This window comes from Cyanistes caeruleus, chromosome 13 (assembly GCF_971803275.1).
Source record: "Cyanistes caeruleus chromosome 13, bCyaCae1.hap1.1, whole genome shotgun sequence".
In the NCBI taxonomy this organism is placed as follows: Eukaryota; Metazoa; Chordata; class Aves; order Passeriformes; family Paridae; genus Cyanistes; species Cyanistes caeruleus.
Window position 1 is genome coordinate 3,363,762 of NC_141713.1, and position 22,379 is coordinate 3,386,140.

Sequence of the window (22,379 nt, forward strand, 5' to 3'; positions counted from 1 at the left end):
GCATAACCTAGCTGCACTCTCCCCTGGTGTGAAATAAACAGAATTACTTCAGTGCCACGTGTTCTGGATGTCTTTGTTGTAGGCACTAGCCAGAATCTTTGTACTGTTTGGCTCCCCCTCAGCATGGTGAAGGTTATTTTTGCAGACAGCTGCACACAGATACACCTGTAGGATCCTTTCCCAGCCTGCCTTACAAAGATGCCATCATCTGTATCCCACTCCAGCTCAATTCTTGTTAAAAGGGCACTTAGAGGTGGGAGCAGCATCTTTCTAAAGCAGCCTTAAAAATGCAGGAATATGGTGGAGTGGTGGACTTGGCAGTGCTGGCTTGGACTTGATGATCTTAAAGGTCTTTTCCAACCCAAACGATTCTATGCTTTTATAACAAACCAAAGCAGAGTTGGTGAGAGTGCTCTCCTCCCACAATGATTTCCAGAAATTGAGTTTATACTTTAATAACAGAGCTCATTTACTGATCTCACACTGGATTCATGGCATAGCACTGATGGGCTTCCCAGTTCTCCGAGGCAGCCCTGGGAGATACCAGCCCCCTGCCACCCTGCACGGGACCATTCGCAGCAGCAGCACTGCAGAAACTCCATCCGAGCAGTGCTGTGCATTAACACTTCATCGTGTTTGTGCCTTGCCTGCAGTCAACATCTGATTGCAATTGTTGACCTGTTTGAACAATAAAACGTAGCTCTAAGCCTGGGGAAGCCAAAGGGCTTTGCATTAAGCTGGGGTATGGCAGTGGGTGGGAGGGGTGTAAGGAATGCTGTCATACATTTGGCTTGAAACGTTCCTGGTATGTGCCAATATCTCTCCTATAAATCCAGTAGGATTATATACTTTGCCTATTTTGCATGTAGCCGTTTGCTGTTTTTCTCTTAATCCTAATCCCCATTTCTACCCAAGCCATTGCCCTTCCCTGTGAGCTCAGTTGATTTTTAAGACACCTCAGCCAAGGTCACTAAAGGCAGGTGGGGTCACATGGTTCTGGTGCTCTGGCACAGAAGGATCAGAAGGAAAGTAAAATCCCTCCTCCACTCCTTGGAGATCACTTTTGCCTCCACCAACTCCACCTGCTCCCTTCACTCTGCTGGTGTGCACAGCAGCCTCAGCTGTCCCTTGCAGCAAGCTGGCAGCACCCTGTTTCCTCTGGAAGGAGTTTTCCTTCCAAAATGTGGAACACTTTAACCCCACATCAGCTCCGTGCTCACCAAGCACCACTGCTGAGGACTCTGCTCTCTGGTAGAGTGAAAACTGAATGTTCCTTTGTGTTTTCCCCAACACCACATGGAGCATTTCCATGGGGAAAGGGATGTTTTCTTCCTGCTGGAGAGTGTCAGTGCAAACACTGGTGTGCTATGGAGTTCTGCAGAGAAGATCTGTGCCAGATGTGCTCCCATTCCATGCACTCACACTTCTGATGGTGTCAGGAAGAATGGGATGGGATGCTGCTCTTCATGTGACCTGGAATGGAGGAAAACACTCATTTTTCACCAGGAGAGCATTGGTAGCTCACCAGTCTGCAGGGCTGGCTCCACCACCCTGCAAACCACCAGCTGCACAAGGATCACTGACAGTTTTCTGTAAGGTCACTGCACACTACAGCATCACTGGAGCCTTTCTGGAGACAGGGAGTGAGAGTACTCGGCCTGCTGAGGGGTCAGCAAAAAAGAGGAATCCTCTAACAGACTCTTTCATGTTGCACCAAGATCAGTGCAGCCTGTCCAGCAAAACCAGACAAGCCATTCTTGGGTTGGACTTTATTCATTTTCTTAGAAAGGACATTTGAATGTTTTTCAGCTTCCATTTCTTTCCCCAGCTCTGTACTTTTCCTTTGATTTTGTCTCTGATGACAAAAGGACCCAACCAGACTGCAGCTTTGTTTGGCACCAAACTTCCCTCCTGAGATGATCACACAAGAAGTCTTTTATCACTCTGGGGGCTCTGAGCCAGAGCTGCTTGTGGTGGAAGTGGCTGGGATTGTAACCCCAGGCTGTGGTGGGATGAGAGTCAAGCTTGGGCTGTCAGCAAGGGGACCTGCAGCAGTTCCCTGCCAGGACACATCAGAACTCCTGAGCCGCCTTCTTCCAGTGCTGCTCTCATTAAGGAAAAGGTATGAAATCCACATCTAGATTGAATTTAAAGATTAGGTGTTATTTAAAATATAAATCCTGTCCAGAATCATGATCTGATTCCATAGGAAATCACTATAAATTGAACCTCCTCTGCTCTCCACTGCTCACTAACAACATTTGGTTTTTCTCACAGAGCTGATGCCACCTGTGCTGCCCTGGCTTCAGCACTGTCAGCTCTGTTCCATGCCCAGGTTTGTGTTGAGGAAGAAGGGCCCTGCTGGAATACTGGAATTCTGCTCTCTTCAGGTCCCATCACCCTGGAGCTGCCGGCTGCTCTGGCTTGTGGCTTCCCCCCATCACATCACTGTAGTGCCTTGAGGAGGGGACAGTGACACTGAGCCCAGGAAATGCTGTCAGCCACATTTCCCAGAGGGTAAGGAAGATTCCATCTCTTTCTTGGTTTTGTTTGCTTTCTTTTTTTCTTAACCATGTTTTGCTGAAGAAGCAATTTTAAAGGGGAAGAAGAAAAACCACATTATTGTGTAAGCAAAATGGAAAAGAGCTTTCTGTGGGTTCCCAGGTATTCATGTGCCATTCTCCCTGCAACAACAACTCTCAGCCTGTGGCTGGCTGAGTGTTCAGCACGGGTGTTTTTGCAGCAGCTGTGTGCACAGTACCTTCTATCACAAGCCCTGTTCCCTGGCTGTCCCCATGGCTCAGTTTATTTGTGTGCAAGGCAACTGAGAGGTTATCGAGGCTTCCCATCAGCTGTACAAACTCACAGCAGCACCAGCTCTGTGTGTGTCCCTTTCTGAGAGTTACAGTTTGGGGGTAATCAGCTCTTGGGCAGCTCCTAGCAAAGATCTGGGTTTTCTGGTGTTTCTCTCCAGAAACTTATGCCACTCTCCTGTGCTTATGCCACAAGATGTGGGGGATCTATAGCCATATGTGTAAGAAAGAAAAAGCTTATTTACTTGTTTTCAGCCCCCCATAGAATGGTTCTAAAAGCAGAAGTATCCTTCACTACGAAGGATAAAAAAAGATAAAATTGACGAAAACACCCTCATATTTGTTAAAATTTTTCTAGGTGTTTTTCAGGGTATCACTAAGTCTTGCCAGGCACCTCCCTTTCCTCCCCTGCCTTCCCCAAATGCTTCCATTTTTGGCTAAAAAATCCCAAGTTTGGGATTTTTGGACCAACTATGTCAGCCAAAACCCAGGCTCTCTTCTCTAATTTTTCCACTTAATTTTTCAACTATCTTCTGGCAAAGCAGAAGCACTGTTTTGATGGAAAGTTTTTCAACCAGCTCTGCTCATTAATTTCTGCCAGCAGTCACAGAACAGTGCATCTTGCAGAGAGGAGAGTGTCTGAAGGGCCCAGTGTGAGGCAGGAATGAGTAACACTCCTCTCCCAGCTCTGTGCCCCAGCCAGCTCCCTGCTCCTAATGAGAGACATCTTTCTAGAGAGGTTTCCAGCCTAAATCTCTCTTGGCAAATCAGCTCAGTAATTCAGGTACTTTGCCAGGTTAGAGGAAGATGTGGGTGGGCATAGAAAGATCTCCTCTGAGCAAAGGACCCCGGGACTCAGACGAGCCATGTTGTCCATCTCTTATCTGCTTGGACTAATTTTGGACTCCTCCAGGCAAGCACCAGTTGGCAGGGAAGAGTGGGGAGGTGGGGCTGGTCCAGCTCCCTTTCAAGGCGAGCTTCAGTGTGCTTTAATGGTGATGTTCAGATAAACCAGCAGCTGAGCCAGGCACAGCCATGAGCTGTGTCCATGTAACCCTGAGATCTGCAGGAACAAGATCCTAAAGTGGCTGCTGGGCTGAAATGACACCAGTACATCCCTGCTGTGTGTCTGTAACCCACCTGTCCATGAGGAAGGTATTTTTTACACTGAGCTCAAGGGAAGCCCAGCTCCTCTCATTGCTGGGTTTCTGTGATGACAGGAACCTGGGAAGATGTTCTTACAGAGTAGCCAAATTTTTCAGTGTTTGGCCTCAGCAGCCAAAGGAGCATCTGCCCGTTGGCTACATGGACAGTCTCCTCAGGGAAAAGCCATCCATCAACAGTCCCTGACATTTGCAAAGTGCTCTGAGATCTTTCAGTGAAAGACCTTTTAGATGTGCAAAAGTTTATAGCCCTTCTCTGACCATGGCTGATTTTAAAGGGTTAACTTAGGAACAGGAAATACAGTGACTAAAGGAAAGCCATTAATATTAAATTCTACCCCTTGCCAGGTTGTCTTGTGTTATCTTTGCTCTTTCATGAAATATTTTCCAGTTTTTCTCACAGGGCATTCCTTACAGGGGCAGCAGCTAAGGAGCTGTAACTTGGCACATCTCCACCTGCTTTTCTGAAGCAGTGCACATTTGTGCTCTGGGATTTGAAGAATTTCCTTTGCCTCTAGAATTGATATGCAAACAGTCAGCTGTACAGACATCAATCTGTCCAGCAGACATGCCATGTGACCTAAGGAATAATACAGGTGGTCAGCACCATGCTGGTGACTCCTGAATTTCTGGAGCAAGCAGAATCATTTTCCTACGTCAAGAAGACGGGAGGTCCTGTATACACCCTCGAGTAATCTGCTGTGCTTGACTGATCACAAAACACCCACCAAGATTTCCCTAACAAAGTCCTTCATTTCTGCCAAAGAAAGCAAAGATTTTCAGGAAATGAGAGACGTGACCTTGCCACCTCACAAAGAGCTTGGGGGTCTCAAGATAGTCATCTCAGCAGAGGGATGCTCATGCCAGAGCAAGCATAGAGCCCTGTGTGATCAGTGCACAGCTCTTCCAGCATCCCTTCCTTCATCAACTGCTGTGGTAAAAACAGAAATGGGCAAACTCAGTCTTCTCCTGCCTGTTTGCTGTGTTGCTGTAAGTTCCACTGTGCCCAGGTGCTGCTGTGTGAGCAGGTGTGGAATGAGGAACATTGAGACCGGCAGGGAGGGATGAGTGTTGACAGTTGCATAACCCAGCTCAAACCACTTCCCCCACTGTGATTTCATCACAGCCAAAAGCTGTGCTTGAATTGCTGGGCACCCTGTGAGCATCTAAAGCCTAAGGGGAATTTTTAAGAGAGAAAGAAATGGCTCCAGAGAACCCCATAATTCTAAGCAAGTTATTCTCTAGGACAGTCACCATTTCTGTTAAAAATAAGTCTTTCATTTCCCATTGATACTTTTCAGGCTGCAAGGAGAGCCATTCTCCTGCTCCTGGAGGCTCTAGCTGCAGACACAGCCTTGGAAGGGAAGCTTGCTCTCATGGCTACAGCAAAGGAATGGGAAGCACGAGATCTGGCATGGAGTCCTGCTCCCATTGAAGCCAGTGGGATGTTTGCCATTGGCTTCAGGGGAAGCCAAGATTTCAGTCTGCAGCCAGATTTGCTGGTGTGCTGTTCTGTCCTGAGAGCAGGAGCAGAGAGGGTTCTTGGTTTCCTGATAAAGCTCTTTCTGCCTTGGCTTCTTGCTGGGTTCTCACCTCACACTGGCCCCTCCTTGCTTTCAAATCTTAGGCCCCTTTCAAATCCTGATGAAGAGACTGGTGCATGGTTCCTGCCTGTGGTATTGTCCCATGATTGGAGCTCTTGACATCCTCCCCACTGGGGATTGTGGGCAGTGCTAGAGAGGGGCATAAGGCAATTAAAGCAAAAGGACAGGCTGGGGTAAGAGACTTAGATGAAGTAACACATATGGGATTTGCTGTAGGTAAATAACTGTACCTTCTCCAGGCAGTGCCTTGGATCAGCTCTAGAATTAACTCTGAGTGGTTCAAGAGAGCCTGGAGAGATTGTAAAGATGGTCCAAGATGGGCTTCCCTGCTTCACTCCTTCACACCAACATGGACTGTTGTGAACCATGACAGTCTAAGCTGCCTTTTTCATCATCTCCCTCTTTCAGGGTTAGGTGAGAGCCAGATTGTGTTGGTGATGAGCTGTGGTACAGATACTCATGAGCTTGTTTGTGAACCTTTCCCAAATTACACTATTTCCCCTGCCAGCCCAAAGGCTGCTGTGCTGCTGTAGTGACATAGGTGTTAATCAGTGTATTATATAGAGCTCCACAATATTTGCACACCCAGCACCCTTATTTGGGCAGGGTTGGTGCCCTCCTCTCAAAAGCAGCTGAAGGAAGTGATCACAGAGTCGATCAAGATTCTACCAAGCAGCCCCAGTTCAGCCTGTATAGGTCTAAGCTGTTTTTATGAGTGGACACATGGTGGGGTCTCTGTATGCCAAGGAAAAGAAACATTGCAAATAATTCTTGCTCTTCATTTTTATTTCTCCCTGATCAGGGCGGTGCTTTCTAAAGTTCATGGTGTGAGATTGGTCTCTGCTGCCCCTTTCAGGGAACATCTGTAAGCGCATCACATCTGTAAAAAAAGGCAGGAAGGTTTATCTGCTGGACCAAGAAGTTGTCCTGAATTTCCTCCCCTCTCCAGATGCCTCGTTTTTGACTGCTTCTGCTCCTGGGCAGCCACAGCTTGTGTTCTCTGGCCACCTGGGACCTGATCTCCTTCCTCTGACACTTCCACAGAGAGCAGCTGGTGGGAGACACTTTCTGGTGAGTTAAAATCATGGTGATGTATTTTATCCCCACAGACAAAGAGTTGTAGGTGTTTAAAGCTGAGGTAGTGATCATACAGAGATCCACAGCTAAGAGTTTTACTATGATTTTCTCCAGAAAGTTGAGTCAAAGCTACCCAGAAGTTCAGCTCTGGTGCAGGAGCGCACCCCAGTGTTACCTCTTTAGGCACAAAGATTTTTACAGGCAAAAATACTCTTTGTTCTAATAATGAATGGGGAAGAACAGAGAGGGAAGCAAAGGAAAAACCCAAACAATACCATGTTCTCTGCTGACTGTTTGGCTTAGCTCTGCAGCACAATTTCCATCTCTCTTCCACATTATTCTGAGATTCTTTCCCAAGAGGATCTTATCAGTAGATAAGTGGCTGCTTCTGAGCCAACTCTTTTCTTCTGGTTCAGTGGCTGGCACGATGTTTGTATGAACTCTAAACCATCAACTTGTTGCTCTCTGATTTTCTTTGCTGATATGATCCCCACCAGCTCTCACATTTCCTAGGGCAAGCACAATCAAGCACAATCAAACAAAATTAATCAGAACAAACAGAATTAGTGCTCATTCTTTCTTAACAACATGCCTGTAGGGGTTTTTGTTTCCCTTAGCAAATCCATTCCAGCTCCTTTCTCTCATGTTAATTCACTTCCACTCTGGGTTACAGGTAACAATGAGAGGAGAGGATTGTGCTTTGCCTTGAGCCAAAGCTCTGCATTTGGGTGTTTTGCAGTTAAGGAGTTGGGGGAAGATGGGGGTTACTTGATCCACTTCCCACTGATTCTCTTGGTATTCCCTCTGCTGCTGGTGATGTCCCACCTGGGAACACAAAAGAGGACATTTGACACTTGCACAGTTTCCTCTGTTTATGTGTCCCTTTATTTCTTCTAATGGTTCCTCTTCCCCTTTTTTTCTTTTCTATGCAGGCTCTGATTTTAGCACTCCAAGAGCAGGGTCCTGGGATAGCTTTCCCAGGATCCTGGCAGATTTAAAGGCCAAGCATCATGGCCAGTATTGCTCCCATGCACCCACATCCCACATTGAGGGTGTCTTTGTGGGTGTGACCCTGGAGCCATCTTCTCATGGAGGAGACAACGGTGAAACTCCCTTCTGGCACCCAGGCTTGGACCTACAAAGTTTTCCCTGTGTGACTGGTGTCTTTGACCATTCCCTGGGACTGTTTCCTGAAGAGAAAGAGCAGCATTTGGCCCTTGGCTTTTAGGAGAGTTTCCTCACACTGACCTCAAAACAAATGGAAATGCTTTCCTCTCCCTTTAGACCAGAGCAAAGACTGAGGGTGAGGTTTTAAGGCTAATGAAGATTTTGGTGGCTCTTTTTTTGTTCCTGTCATCTGAGGAGGTCCCTGGCACTATGATAAAAGCCCCCACTGCCCACTGGGGCTCCTCTCCTTGTGGTGAATGTGTTCCTGAGATGCACAAAGCAGCACATACACATTCAATGGTTCCAATTAGAGAAGATTTTCTGTGTTTGTTGCTAACAATGTTCTGCTCTGCCTTTGGCTCAGCAGGAGCCTGATTAGTGACTTCCCAGGGTCCTTGAAACCCAAGGGAATTAATTTGTCTTTAATTTTGTCCAAGCTGATACTTAGGGGAATAGCTGGGAGTATTGTAAAGCAGCTTCTGGCAGTGAAAAGTCCCAGCAGAGCATTTCCCAGACCCCTGGTTGTGATGCTGAGCCTGTCCACCTGAAGCTTGTGCAGGGAGGTGTAGCATTAACCAGTGAAACACATGGCTCTGCTCCTCTTCCTTTTCCTTACAACAGCTGGATTTGGCCAGCTGTGCTTTGGTGGTACCTGGTGACTGCACTGCATTTTTGTCACTTTGCTGTTCACAGCTTTTTTCAGTGTTTACTGACAGCCAGACACATCCTTCATTTCTTGATGGATGCTCATCCCAGCTTCCCAGGATCTGGGCTGTCCTGACATTCCAACATGTTGTGCATCCTTGGGTGAAGCAGTTCATTGCCCTGTATCTCAGGGAGCCACTGTGCAACAGGAACCACAATAGCACTGCTTGCCTGGGGATTTTTGAAGCACTTTGAGCTCTTTGGAAGGACCAGGGTAGGTGCAAACCTATTCCGTTACTCTGGTTGTCTGAGATGGTGGTTTGAAATGAAGAGGAAACAGCAGCCAGCAGAGCAGAGCAACTCATACATCTCTAGAGATGATCACTTCATGGTTTGGGGCATTTTCAGGGACTACTTCACTTCTCAGGTACTGGAAAGGCTGAGCCAGTTTGGGGTTGGGACCCCTCTGTAGGGCTGTGTGCAGGAATTCCATCAGGGCCATTCTTAGCCTTAGCTTTTGCTGTAACTATTACAAGTGATAAAATACCAGTTTTCCCAATTTGCCTGCCCACAAGTTGGTTTAAAGGGAATGAAGGCAGACCCTGCTATAGCTTAGTGCATTACAAGCCAACTCAAATGACTCCCCACTGTCTTTTCATCTCCATGAGACTTTTAATGCCCTAAGTCTTTGCATGTCCTGGCACACAGCCCAATTGAAGCATGAGCTCCAACAGAAGTTTTACATTTAAAGCTGTTCTTTTGGCTTCAGAAATTTGCAGATTGAGGCTGAGAGAAGCAATTCAGCTGTTTACTTGCAGATCTCCACCAGCCCTGCTGTGCTCTTGCCCTCGCCTCGGTCAGAGTTGTGTTAACAGCATTTTCCAATTAAAGTAGCAGCCTCGGTTACAGAAAATGCTTTTCCTATCTGGGAATTTATCTGATTTTACTCTTTTTAATTTTTTTTAAATCTTTTTAAGTTATTCATGGAGCACAGGGGTTTTTTGTTTCCCACCCCTTATAATTAATCCATCATCATTTCTGGTGAGAAGGTTGGCTTTTGGTGGATTTTTTATTTCTTGCCATTTCCATCGGCTTGTGCCAATACCACTCAGGCTCCATGTTACTGATGATAGGGAGACTGATGTGAGCAATCAGGCAAATATCAAGTGGACAAGCAATTCCTGAATTTCTGCTCACTCAGAGCAGGAAAATTACACCTATTCTGGAGATAGCCCTGCCAGAAAATCTTAGAGCCATACTGTGTAAATTGTAGCCACTTCCCTGTCTGAAATAGTCCTGTTCTGAAAACTTGTCTTTCAAGAACTTCACAGCCAAGATCAAGGCTTTTCCTGAAAATTCCAAGCCTCCAAGAGAAAAAATGGTAGCAGTTGAAACCTTCAGGTTTCAGGTAAGGTAAAGAGCTTCTTTTATTTCATTTCACCTCACTGAAAGGGGTGTGCTGGGCCCCATCCTGCCTGTGGTGCAACAAGCTCAGCAAGGCTTGTCCTGTGGGATGCAGTGGGATCTGACTCTGGGTTTTTCACTCCAGACAATTTTCCATTGTGGACAACACTGGGATTGTCTTCTGGCTGAACATGCTTTGAACCTGAGCATGGCAGTGCTTGGGCTAGGCCTGCAGGAACTGGGGCAAGACCAGATGCACTGACAAAATCCCAGGATTCAGTGCTGACATCCAGTGCCAGGAAGCCACAAAGCCCCTCTGTCCTATGACATCCTTCTCCCAGAGTCTGAGCAGCTGCAGCTTGTGCCCACCACACTAACCCTCAAACTTGGGAGCACCTCAGTTCTTCAGGACCCTTGCAAGGATGCTCCAACCACAGACTCCCAGACAAGGAAGCAAAGCCTTCTGCTGCCCCCACGTGTTACTTGCTCATTATTGTTGCCACACATCAGTAAAGACCTAGGAACCCTATTGGGAAGCATGAAGTTGAGCCAGCACAGCCACACAGCTATGGAGGTCAAGGATCTTGCTTTGGAAGACTCTTCTGTTCCTTCTGTTTCTCCCTTAAGCTGAGGGTGTTCCTTACACTCAAAAAATTGCAAAATAAGATTGGATCTGTTTGGAAGTGAGATGATCTGGAGGCAGCAAAGCACAGAGGTGTCCTGGTCCCACCCAGGACGTGTGTGAGCCCTGGGAGCGATGCTGAGCAATATTGGATGTGGCACAGAGCATCCAGGAGCCTTGGCTCAGGCCACGAGGAGCATAGAGCAAGAGACAGCCCTTGGCAGGCTCAGCTCACATGATAAGGTCATTGGAAGGACAAGTGATGCTTTCATCAATCTGCCTCTCCCCAAAATCAGCACCAGCTCGAGCAAGGGCTCACTCTGTGCTCCTGTAGTGCCAAGGACAAAAGCTTCCTCACAAATATGTTGAAGCAGCTTTTCCCAACCAGTGTCCCAGCCCCCAGCTCCCATCCTTCCTGGCCCTGCCAGGTTCCAGTTTTGAACCAATGAACAGCACCCCTTGGAAGAGTAATTTTCTCTCTGGATCGGTGGCACCTCTCAAGCTGAAGGGGAGCAGGCTGCAGTTGCTGGCTCTCTGCTGCTTCTCAGCAGTTACAATTAGGGATCTTGTGGTTTTGTCCTTTGTTGGGGTAGCACATGCTGACTATTCTGGAGAGCATCAATCCCAAAAGCTGCCTGAAGCCTGGGCTGATAGGTTGGTAGTAGCAGCCAAGCTCTGTCATGGAACCAGTTTGTGTTTGGGGGAGGTCCCAGAGCAGTCCCTAAAACAGCTCCCTGGAATGGTAGGGCTGGCTCTTTGCCATCCTTTCACCGAGAACCTTTTTGGCATGGCACCATGAACAGATGGGCCATGGAGCAATTCTTCAGCTCAGATTGTCCACAGGCTGCCCTGGACACTGCCTAGAGCTCTCTGAGAACATCTGAAGGGAACAGCACTCGCTGGCAGGGCTTACGTGCTCCGGCAGTGGGGGATTGCAAACACATGCTTCAGCTATGCAAGAAATCTTTGACTTGTTCTGAATGCAATTCTGCCTGGGTTTCTTCCCAGGAACATTCCTGTTCTTCACAATTTACCAGTTGCAGGAAGGGAGAAGGGGGAGGGGGGATTTTAGGAGTAAGGGAGAGGAAAGGGAACAAATCTCATGATGCTTTCCCTTGCCAAATTTCTCCAGAAGGACAGGGTGTGGAGCATGGGCTCCAGAGTCTGGGACAATCCCAAGGAAATATGAACTACAAAATTAAAACCACTTTTAATTAGTCATTTGTTTTTATAGAAAGAGTAAGTCTTTTTCTGAAGTGATTCAGTGCCTGCTATCACACACACCAGGCAGCCCCTGCCAAATGGAGCTGTGTGATAGAAGGCAAGCCCAGAACGAGGGCTCTGCGCAGAGACACGTTATCTCCTCCAGGAGACAGCAGTGCTGTTCAGATCTGCATTCTGCTTCCCCAGATAAAAGTCCCACTCCTGAGTCACGGCATACGTGAGAGAGTTGCAAATGTAGTCACAGTAGGTGGGAGTAATTTGATGTCTGTGATGAATGATGAAGCTGGGTCTTTATTGTCACACCTGCTCTGCTACAGACAGGAGAGGAAGCGTGAGAGGGTGGAGGCAGGAGCTGTGTTTCTGCCCTGGGAGAAGCCAGAGGTGCAGGGTACCCAGCTGCTCACAGCCCGACTCCAGGGTGACAAATCCCTCTCATGGTGGGACACAGCCACGGTGTCTGTCACCTGGCAGGCTGGGCTGGGTCACTGCAGTGGGTGGGGGAAGGCTGCACCCAGGCCCTGAGCAGGGAAGGTGTGCAGCTGCCTCTCAGGGCTGCTGTCATATGAGCTCTCTGCTCCTTTCCAGATGTTCCTCCCTGCATCTGAGACCCTTCCAGGGCAGTCAACAATAGGATTTGTGCTCCATGGCAAACGCTGCTGAGCTGCACAAGCTCCAAGGGGAGAAAGCCTTAAAAGAGACAAGGTGTAACCTGATGCTACCAAACATGCACTCTGAGTAACCTCCATAGCTCAATTAACTCTATTAAGTATATACCTATAATTAATTTAATTTACTTGAGGTTTTCTCCCCTATGTTGGGTGCTTACTGTATCAACCTCTTAAAATTATGGCTGTGTGTGTAATTCAATTAAATGTCCATGCAGTACCCACATAAGCTGAGTCACTCCAGGTGCCAGGGAGAGGTTTATTTTGTTGTATTTGGCTCATGCTTCCGACTAACACAGGGATAACTCCACTAAAATTGGTTGTGCTGCACTAGTCCAAAGCCAGAGCAGAGCCCAGCTTTTATTCGTTATTTGCAAGAGAGGCATCATAATTTCTATAATGCCATGTCCAGAGTATGGATGGGGTTTGTTCCAGCTGCCTTCCCAGTCTCCCACTAGGGAACAATGAAATCAAGGTAAAAAGGAACATTATTTTTCTCTTTTTGTGTGTATAATTCAGAAATACCTGCAGATTCCTATTGTTTCATAGTGCTGTATAGGAGCCTTTCCCATATATCTGCTAAACTAAACAGAAGTGATTGGTTAATGTCAAGGAGATGCCCAGGAAGTTTTTCTTGAAGTCACTCTTTTCCCAAGGGTAGAGAGGCAGCCTGTCACTGAGTGATCCAAAATCCAAACGAGAGGTTTTATTGCACAACTTAGAATGCAGCTGAAAGAGAAGCAAAGAACAAGACAGGGAATGTGTGTCTGACGCTTCTCACACCTCTGAAGTGAGCCTGAAGAAACAGGGACAAATCCCAAGTGATGAGGAAAGCTGCAATTCTGGGTCTGAGCAAGAGCTCCCAGGAATCAACAGGGACACGAGAGGAGCCCTGTTCTAGAGTGTTTGGAGATCCCCAGCCAAGACTTCCATGGAAGTTTTGATTCTTTATCACAGGGATTAACTCTGGGAAGAAGCTGGCATGGGTGTGAATTCCAGCTGGTGCCCAGCACCGTGGACACACTGCTCTTTGGAATGAGTGGAAATGAGCAGACTCTCAGCTCTGTCACCCTCTGCATTGATCTAAGTCAGGGCAGGAGGATTCTTCCTGAAATTCAGGGCATGAATGACCCTTGTGTTGGTTGAGTGTAGATAATGACTGAACCATTTTGCTCTCAGACAGACTCTGCTTGTTTGGGGCTGTGCAGCTCTCACAATTTGTCTGCAAACTACAAAAATATTCCAATTATTTGTAATGATGACATCACCCATGCAATTGACCCAGAACCAACATCAGCACCCCTACAGAACAGTTATTTCCTGTTAAGCACTATTGAGGACAAGTAATCCAGCCCAAACTGAACCCTGTCAGCAAAGCCTGGTTGATTCCCCCACATTTCCAGCATTTCCTCAGCAGTTTATTTTCCAGGTTCAAGCAGGTTACCCTGAGTAACCTGCATCTGTTTGACAAAATGTGATTATTGCTTGTAACTTTTGAACTTCAGTAGTCACAGAGAGGCTCCAAGTGGCTCAGGAAAGGCATTTTGGCACCTTTCATCTACTCCCCAGGCTTGTGGAGCCCTTTCCAGCGCACTAAGTCCATCGTCTGTTGGGTCAGAAAGCTGCCTGAGCAGCAAAGTCGTCTGCTCCTGGGATAATCTGGCTGAAGGATGGAGGGAAGGAAATCCTGTGACCTGCTGGGAGATGTGCTGCTGGCTCAGCCACAGTCCTGCCTGGCCACTCTCCCACCGCCCTTCCAGCTCTGCCAAAATCTCTGTCACACAAAGGTGTGAGAGCTGTGAGGAACAACTGCTTAAAGAAATTGTTGATGCTTGTGGAGCTTTGTTTCCTCTCAGGGTGTCACATTTATCAGCCAATGTTGTATCTAATCCAGTGGTAGCCAGAGCTGGGGATGCTGAGATGCCCTCTCTTGCCCCCAGCACTGGGGTTGCACAGGGGAAGGCAAAGGGATGGCCAATAACTCTGCCCAGCTTTAATTTAACTTAAAAGCAGGTTTGTCCACAACCTTTAGGGCACTGAGCAGCCAGACCCCGGGCTGAGCCAAGCCCCAAACTGTCCCTGTAGGTGATCCTCATCCCTTGGGCACCTGAAAGAGTGCCTGCTTCATTCTGACAGCTGGCAAGGAGGGCATTATTTCTCCTGTCCCTGCACCCCAGAAAAGCTTCGAATGTGGCACTTGCTAGCAGTGTGTCCTGAGCTTTTTTTTAAACATAAGCCAAGAGTCAGGGTGGGCCAAGGCAAACACAGCAGTGTGGAGCACAGCTGGTCAGCTCTGCCGGCTGCGCCGCAGGCACCGGGCAGAAATATTGACATAGTGTAATATTGACATACTGTAATCTGTTATTACATATTGACAATATGAAAACTGAGATGTTACTGTAACACGGGGCTGTGCAGGTGTGTGCTATGATCTGTCGTTCGGGTGTGTGACCATTGTACCGGTGTGTGACGTGTCCCAGGGCAGTGGCACCTCACCCGGGGCTATTCAGGTGTGTGGTGTGTCCCACTCTACAGGTGTGTGGTGTGTCCCACTCTACAGGTGTGTGGTGTGTCCCGCTGTTCAGGTGTGTGGTATATCCCACTCTACAGGTGTTCTACACTCTACCCGTGTTCACGAGTGTGACCTGGTCTCCCCGAGCGCTCCGGCCTCGGTCCCCTCCGCCGGGACAGGGGCGCGGGCCCTTTAAGCGAGGCCCCGCCCCCTGCCCCTCCCAGCCCCGCTCGCTCATCCCCTCCCGCCCCGCCGCCTCCCATTGGCCGGGCGGCGCGGAGGTCCCGCCCCCCGGCGCCGCCAGCCAATGGGAGGAGCGCTGGGCGAGATAGTGGCCAGGTCGGTGCGGGGCTGATGGCGGCGGGTCCGTGACGGGGGCGCGGGGTGGGAACCGGGGCGTCCTGAGGGGAGTGGGGCCCCTGGGGGAGAGAGGGACACCCCGAGGGGAGCGGGACACCCCGAGGGGAGCGGGACCCCTGAGGAGGAGCGGGACACTCTGAGGGGAGCGGGACCCCTGGGGAGGAGCGGGACACTCTGAGAGGGCCGGGACCCTCCTCAAGTGCTGAGGGCGTTGGGGTCACCTAAAGCGCTGAGGACAGCGAGACCCGCTGAGTGAGGGAAGCGGAGACCTCTGGGGGAGCGGGACCCCCTTGAGGTGCTGAGGGGATCGGGACCGCCGAGGTGCCGAGGGCAGCGGGGCACCCTGAGGGGAGAAAGACTCTACCGAAATGCTGAGGGACTCGGGGTCCCTTGAGGGCATCGGGAAGAGTTGGGCAGCCCCTGAGGAGGGAGCTGTGTCGGGGGAGGCCGGGGTGTCCCACAGCAGCGTCCCGCCCGCTCCTGCACATTGAACTCGGCAGAGCCCAGCCAAGCCCGCAGCTGTGGGTGCCGTGCTCGGGGCCAAGGAAATGCCATTAAATCGTAGTGGTTTCACCGGAAGAATCCCTTAGGTGTAGATGGAGAACATTAAGGTCAAGGTTCCATAACAATGTGGGATTTTCCTACCTATACCTGACCCTGGCAACAAATTGTGGAGCTGAGGATTGAAGAAAAAAAAAAAACAACCGAACTTGCAGCTGTAGGCTGAGCAATAATTAAAGTGCTCAGGCAGGTTCTAGTCTTCATGCAGCAAAATGAAGCCTTGTTATTCGGGTTGAAGTTAAGTGTAGCATGAGCTGTCCTTATTTAAAAAAAAAAAAAAAAAAGTGCACTTCCAAGAACTTTAAATGTGGATTCCTGAAGTGTAGAGAACTAAGGACTTATGAAAAGGATAACTTTGCTCAGTTTTTAATGTCTGTTGGTAGAGCTGATGTATGTTTAGACCATAATTAAAGACAGTTCACTCAAGTGACTGTGTCGCTTTTTAAATAAAATTATAGAATGTAGCATTTAAAATGTTGAGCAACATAGTTATAAGGTGGTTTGTTCACAGGTAGACAAAAAAAAATTGGAAAATAATTACTGATTGCTGCAGTTTGAGTACGTAACTTTTCTAATACTACTGTTAGAATGACACTTCTGGATTTGCCCCTGGGTACAAGAAACCTTTGTGTGCATGAGTGCTCAAACCTGCCAACTTTCAGTGCATTCTCTAAATCTTTCCTGCTGAGAACTAAACACTGGTCTTGAGGAAATGAAAAGTGTCTGGGTTTTGTTCCAGGTGCTGCTGGTGGGAAAGATGAGGCTGAATGAGAGCCGGACAAGACCCTTCCAGGCTCCTGCCACTGTCCACACCTTCCCGGGCAGGCAGGTGTACGTGTTCCCCAATGGCCGGTCAGACTCGGATGAGTCCTCGGAAGAGGAGCTCAACGTGATGGAATTGCGGCCCAGGGGCAAGGAGCAGCAGCGGGGCAGCACCCGGGACAGGCTGGGGGATGTGGTGCTTCTGGAGAGGGAGCTCACCGAGGAGGACAGTCTCAACAAGCTGGCCCTGCAGTACGGCTGTAAGGTGAGGTTAATCTGCGTGGGGTTAATCACCTCAGAGGGGTTTCATGTGAAGCGGTTTCCAGGGGGTGTCCTGGGGTCTGGTAGTTTGACATTAGAACGTGTTTGCCCTGTGTATGAATGGTCATTGTCTGGGTAAAACTGGAGAAAGGCAAAAAAAAACCCCAAACACAAAAGAGTTGTTCAGCCAACAGCCTGGGAAGATATTGTTAGCCTCATACCCTGCCTGACCTGCTTTCCTGTTTAATTTCAGTGACTAAGTGCAGGTTGTACTAAGTTACTTCAGTGAGGGCAAACATTAGGGATCTGAGTGTAGAAATGAGGGCCAGGGCTCTGCTCTCACGGAACACTGGAGTTTTTGAAGTAAATTGAGCAGTACAAAGAAACACTACGGTTATGGGTGAGGTTTTTTATTTTTTGAAAGGTATCAGCTTACAGTTTGCAAGGAAGGCCTGAGTCTAACAGGGGTGGATGTGGGGAGGTGCCAGAGTTCAGTCCCAAAGTCCAGGTGGTGTCTGTGTGTGGGTTTTGGTTATTTGCTGTCATCCCAAAGTGTGCACAGTTCAGGTGCCTGTGGGCAGGAGGGAGGGTGTGTGCACAGTGAGATTTCTGAGTTGGACCAACTACACAACACGTTTTCTTTGTTCCAAAGAAGCAAACTGCTGGAAAGTTTAATTACCTGCTCTGAACATTAGAAGCCCCCTGTTGTTTAGCAGTTTGAGCTGTATTTTTAGAGCCCTCTCTATCTGCAAGCTGCACTGTGATTTCCCAGTTCCATGATGCAAACAATTGGCCAGTGACCGCAGCAGGGATAATGATACGGCTCTGGCTCCAGTGCTGCCAGGCCATTGCAGTCTGTCTTGCTTAACCACACAGCAGCTGTACGGTGCAGCTGAGGCAAGAGGCCTTAGAGGGATTGCAGCAATTCCTTCCCTGCCTTGCCCTTAGAAACAAAAACTAAACAAAAAAGGCGCCCTTGTCAGTTCTGCTGACAAGCCTGATGCGTGTGGAGAAGCAAGTCTGGTTGGACTTGAATAGGCCTTGATTGGCCCCAGGAGAGCCTGAGAAGGCAGAGCTGAGCTGTGGTTGGGTTTGGAGCTGTGTGCTGCTCTCAGCAGTGCCTGGGCAGACTCACAGTAGTTGGGTGAACTCAGAGGAGGGAGATTCTGAACAGTTCTTTGGTTTATGGTGTGAATAGTCCTGCTGTGCCTCTGCACTGTCACTCAGAGGACCCAGTTCTGTCCCTGCTGTGGCTGTTCCTCTGCTGCCCCATTCTGGAGCCTTTCAGTCCCTCTGGAGGCTGCTGGGCCTGCCCAGGGGAAAAGCAAGCTGGAAGGGACCACATAGTCAAGTGTTCTGCTCCCACAGGAAAAAAACTGTCCTGCTTCCTCCCCCCTTCCAGAAAGGGCACTTCTGACTTGTTCCAGTTAAATTGAACATATACACAAATCCTTATTGTAGGACATTTGTCTATTTGTCTCTTTAAAGACTGGCATGACAGTTTTCATGTGTTTTCTTTTATTTGCACAATTAAACACCTCCTGAAAGATCACCAGCACAGCAGTGATAACTGTAGCCACAGATATATAGGCAAATGTGTGTAAAAATCCAGGATGAACTTCTTGAAATCAATGAGAATTTTACATTGGTTTCAGAATATGCTTGGGGAGAGGATATTAAGACAGTGCAACAAATAGTTCTGTGTGTGTGCCACAGATAACTTGGCAGAGATGCAAAACACTTCAAAATTCTCATTTTTACTCTTGACCATTTATAGTCCTGGCTTGCTTTTGGCATTGTTCTTAGCTGGGACAAGAGGAGCTCACTGCAGCCAAAAAAATGGGTACAGAAAATAAGCCTAAACGCTTGTGCAGCCCCATCTCTTGCATGCTTTCCATCAGCTTTGTTTGTTGTTTCTGTGTGAGTGCTGCTCTACTTTCTGTTTCTAGAGTCTTAGCACCACACTGCAGTATTTGATTGCAGACACCACGGGGGATATTTACTGTCCCAGTAATTTGTTTTCATTGGAACAAATCCAGAAATTGAAGCAGCACCTCAGTTAGGAGGCTCTGGGTGAGATTGTTATTTCATAACTAAGAAATTTTGCCGGGTTTAAGTCCAGAGTTTACGCTGGGGCCAGCTCTGAGGAGCCTGAAGCAGCAACTGAGGATTCCTTTTGCTTCAGGGTCCCCAGATTAGGTCCTGGATTAAATGTGCCATTTTCAGAGTTCTCAAATTTTGCAGAGTAAACATGAGATTCAGGCCTCCATCTCATCTCTCCCTCTGAGCAGAGTGCTTAGGAAGTAAAGTGGGGTTTTTTGTTTCAGCTCCCCAGTTTCCTTGGCAGCCTCAAGCTTGTGAGTGTGCTGTGAATGCAGGTCATGCTGTAATTTCTGAAAAGCAAAGCATTCCCTGTACTGTGTCTCTTTGCTGTGGTGGATGGGAGGTGTTTTACCTGTTTGTGTTGCCTTTCTCTTTGGTTTGGCGCTCGCTGTTTTCTTATGTGCCCTCCAGCCTTTTCCTCAAGGTTCTTTCACGTCTCCTCAGCTGCAGTGGAGAGCTCCTGGCACACACTGATATCCTGTTCCTTTTCTTTGACAGAGGGTTTAGTGCAACTGAGAAGTTGCTGTGTTTACTGGGAGGCTGTGAGTGGCCACTGGATTAAGCATCTTCTCTTAGTTAATGTTAACCTTGCCTTTGTCTTTGCATTGGTACCGCCTGTCCCTGTCTGATGCTGCACATGTGGCTGCTTCTTCCTTGCTCTTCCTGCTGCTGGCTGTGGGTACAGCTCACAGACAGGATCCCTACACAGGAACCACCAGAGGTGGTGACAGGAGCACAGAGGTGATTGTTGTTCAGCAGGAGCACTGAGCAGCTCAGGAGGAATGGGCTGGATGAGCTGCTGTCCTGCAGAAGAGAGGTGCTGAGCACAGGATGCTTGCCTGCTGCCTGAGCAAAATTCAGCAGGTACAAGAGCACTAGGGGAGTTTGTACAGGTTTTAACAGGGTCTAACTCTATCCTGCAGGACCTGGAGCTCCCCTGGAACTGCTGGAGAATCTCTGTAGAACATCAAAAACCACTTGCATCCTGGGCCTGCTTTTGTTCCCTGATGGCTCCTTGCACAGTGGTTTTGGTTTAGCTGCTTCCTGCCTCACTCCTGGGTTGTCCTGCCCTCACTGTTCGTGTCCTTTCTGGATTCCGTAGGTTGCGGATATCAAACGTGTCAACAATTTCATCCGTGAGCAGGACCTGTATGCGCTGAAGTCCATCAAGATCCCGGTGCGGCCGCACGGGCTGCTCACCGAGAGCGCCGGGGCCCTGCGGCCGCCCCCGGCGGAGCCCGCCCAGCCCGGCCTGACGCGCGTGGAGCTGCCGGAGCCCGAGCCCGGCGCGGGCAGCTCCGCTGGCGGCCGGCGCCTCAGTGAATACTTCAGGGGCATCGACCAGAGCATCCAGGACGCCGTGCAGGTGGAGGTGCAGCTGAACACGGAGTACGGCGGGGAGGGGCTGGAGAGGCCTCTGCCCGAGGCGGGGAATCGGGACGCTGGTAACGGTGCAGACTGTGGAATCCAGTGGTGGAACGCCGTGTTCATTATGCTCCTGATAGGAATTGTCCTGCCGGTGTTTTATATCATCTATTTTAAAACGCAAGGCCTGGTGGCCCACACCTTTAACACAACAACCTCAAATGTTTCAACAGCTGGATTGGAAGGGAAATTACCACAAGGCTCAGTCGTAGGGAAAAAATCCTAAGGGGAAAGAGCAGCCCACTCCAGCCTCTCCAGCAGTGATGCCCACATGCTCGTGACTGACTCAAGTGTATCTAAGGGGATACAACAATACAGATTATTTTTATTTTTATAAGTAGTTGATGGTAATCCTGAATTTGACTGAAAAATTAGGCAGTGTGATTTGATGGAAAAACAGGGATGCTTTGTTGCTTACAGAGCTCATCACCCAGGTGGCTTCAGAGTTGGGAACTCTGTTGAGGGAAAGAATTTTGTAGCAATTTACTCATTGTGGTTGCTTCAGGTATTTCTTAATGCCATGTCTAGAAGCAAATTCTTTGCTGCTGAACTAGAGAGTGCAGTATTAATGTGGCTGGAAAGTTGGGTGTTGTTTGCATTTTAAGGAAACACTTTTTGCTGGAATAGAAGTGGCGGACACTTTTTTTCAGAAGTGTCATTTTTGTCTCTTGCAGACCATGGTGGTTTTGGCCTGCTTGACCCTAATGCTGCTTTCTGGGGCTCTAAGCTGGGTGTGCCAGGGCACGAGGATGCTGCCAGCACCCCAGCTTGCCATGCCCCGGAGCAAACCTTTGAGCTGTGTTCATTAGGATGCATCATGCCCACCCTGGGAAGGGTGAGCCCAGACCTCTTCCCCTCAGTGAGATCCTTCAGAGATGGCTCCTGAGATCAGAGGTTACAGTGCAGGATCTGTGCTGTCCCAGGGTGCTGCTCAGCCCTGCATGGCCCCAGGTGGGCATGGGGTGTTGGAGTTTGACAGGAGAGCAGGCCACAGGAGTCACGGCACTTTGCAAGGGTTGGTTTGCTGGCAGGAGGTCCAGTCAGTATTCTGCTAAAAAGATTAATAATAGTCTATAGTGGTGCTTCTCATGACCTGGGCTCAGTCATGGAATTACTGCCGTGTGTGCAGTCTGAGTGGGAGTGAAGTGCTGAGCTGGGTGCAGGTTCCAAGGTCCAGGACAGAAGTCCAAGAAAGAAGGATGAAGCCTTTCTAGGAGTGGACTGTGAAGCTGTTGTTTGACAGGTTTCTGTGAACTGACCACATGCGTGGAAAAGCTTTACAGGGCAGTGGAGGTGTTGGTCAGCCTGAGGCTGTGCTCTTCAGGGCCGCTCAGCAAACACTGCCTGCTGCAAAGGAGGCCTTGGGAGCTTTGCTAAAGAGAAGAATTTGCCTCAGCAATTTGATTCAGCAAATTCCAGGCCTGTGGGCAGAGGTAAAGGCTTTCCTGGAAACAAACACTACGGGACTTTGTGTGGGTAGGTGCCTTTGGTGCTGAGGGTGAGGGCACGGCTGGTGGGCAGGTGCAGGAAGCCACTGTTTGTCTTCCCCACCTTGGCCCAGTCCCATTTGCAGCTTCCCAGCTGCCAGCAGGACCACAGGGCTTTTCCAGCTCCCCCTGGCAGCCCAAGGCTGCTGGGGCAGAGCAGGGGCTGGAGAGGGGCTGTGGTGCAGACACCGGTACAGACACCTGTTGTCCAGGTGTGGCCTCAGCCTGGCCTGGAGGACTGCCTCTGCCTGGCAGTGTCTGCTGGGACAGGAGGATTGAAACTTCTCCAGCAAGGTGAGGACCCCCCACAAACACAACTGTGTGCTATTACAATGAGAACCTGTGTTCCCTGCAGCTCTCAAAAGCAGGGACCTAGTTTTGTAAACAAGCACTCCAAAGTATCTTATACTGAACAAAAACTTGTATTTTTCTTCTGTGAAGAGCTGTATCTCTTTGTTCTGGGGAGGGGGTGGGAAGGGGTTCTTACATTTTTAAATAAAGCCACATGAAATAAAAGCACAAGG

At 48.9% G+C, this 22,379-nt stretch overlaps 1 protein-coding gene across 4 annotated transcripts; it reads left to right on the top strand.

Annotated features, from left to right (window-relative positions):
- The first annotated feature begins 6,411 nt into the window (after window positions 1-6,411).
- On the top strand, window positions 6,412-22,371 carry LYSMD4 (LysM domain containing 4). 4 transcript variants are annotated; one of them, XM_086849592.1, is made up of 3 exons: window positions 6,412-6,651; window positions 16,557-16,844; window positions 20,046-22,371. In XM_086849592.1, the coding sequence occupies exons 2-3, from the start codon at window positions 16,575-16,577 to the stop codon at window positions 20,592-20,594; spliced, it is 819 nt and encodes a 272-aa protein (XP_086705718.1). In that variant the 5' UTR covers window positions 6,412-6,651; window positions 16,557-16,574; the 3' UTR covers window positions 20,595-22,371. The 4 variants fall into 4 exon arrangements, with proteins under 4 accessions (XP_086705718.1, XP_086705716.1, XP_023803643.2 ...); XM_086849590.1 differs by lacking the exon at window positions 6,412-6,651 and adding an exon at window positions 15,209-15,235; XM_023947875.2 differs by lacking the exon at window positions 6,412-6,651 and adding an exon at window positions 15,227-15,260.
- The last annotated feature ends 8 nt before the right edge of the window (window positions 22,372-22,379 follow it).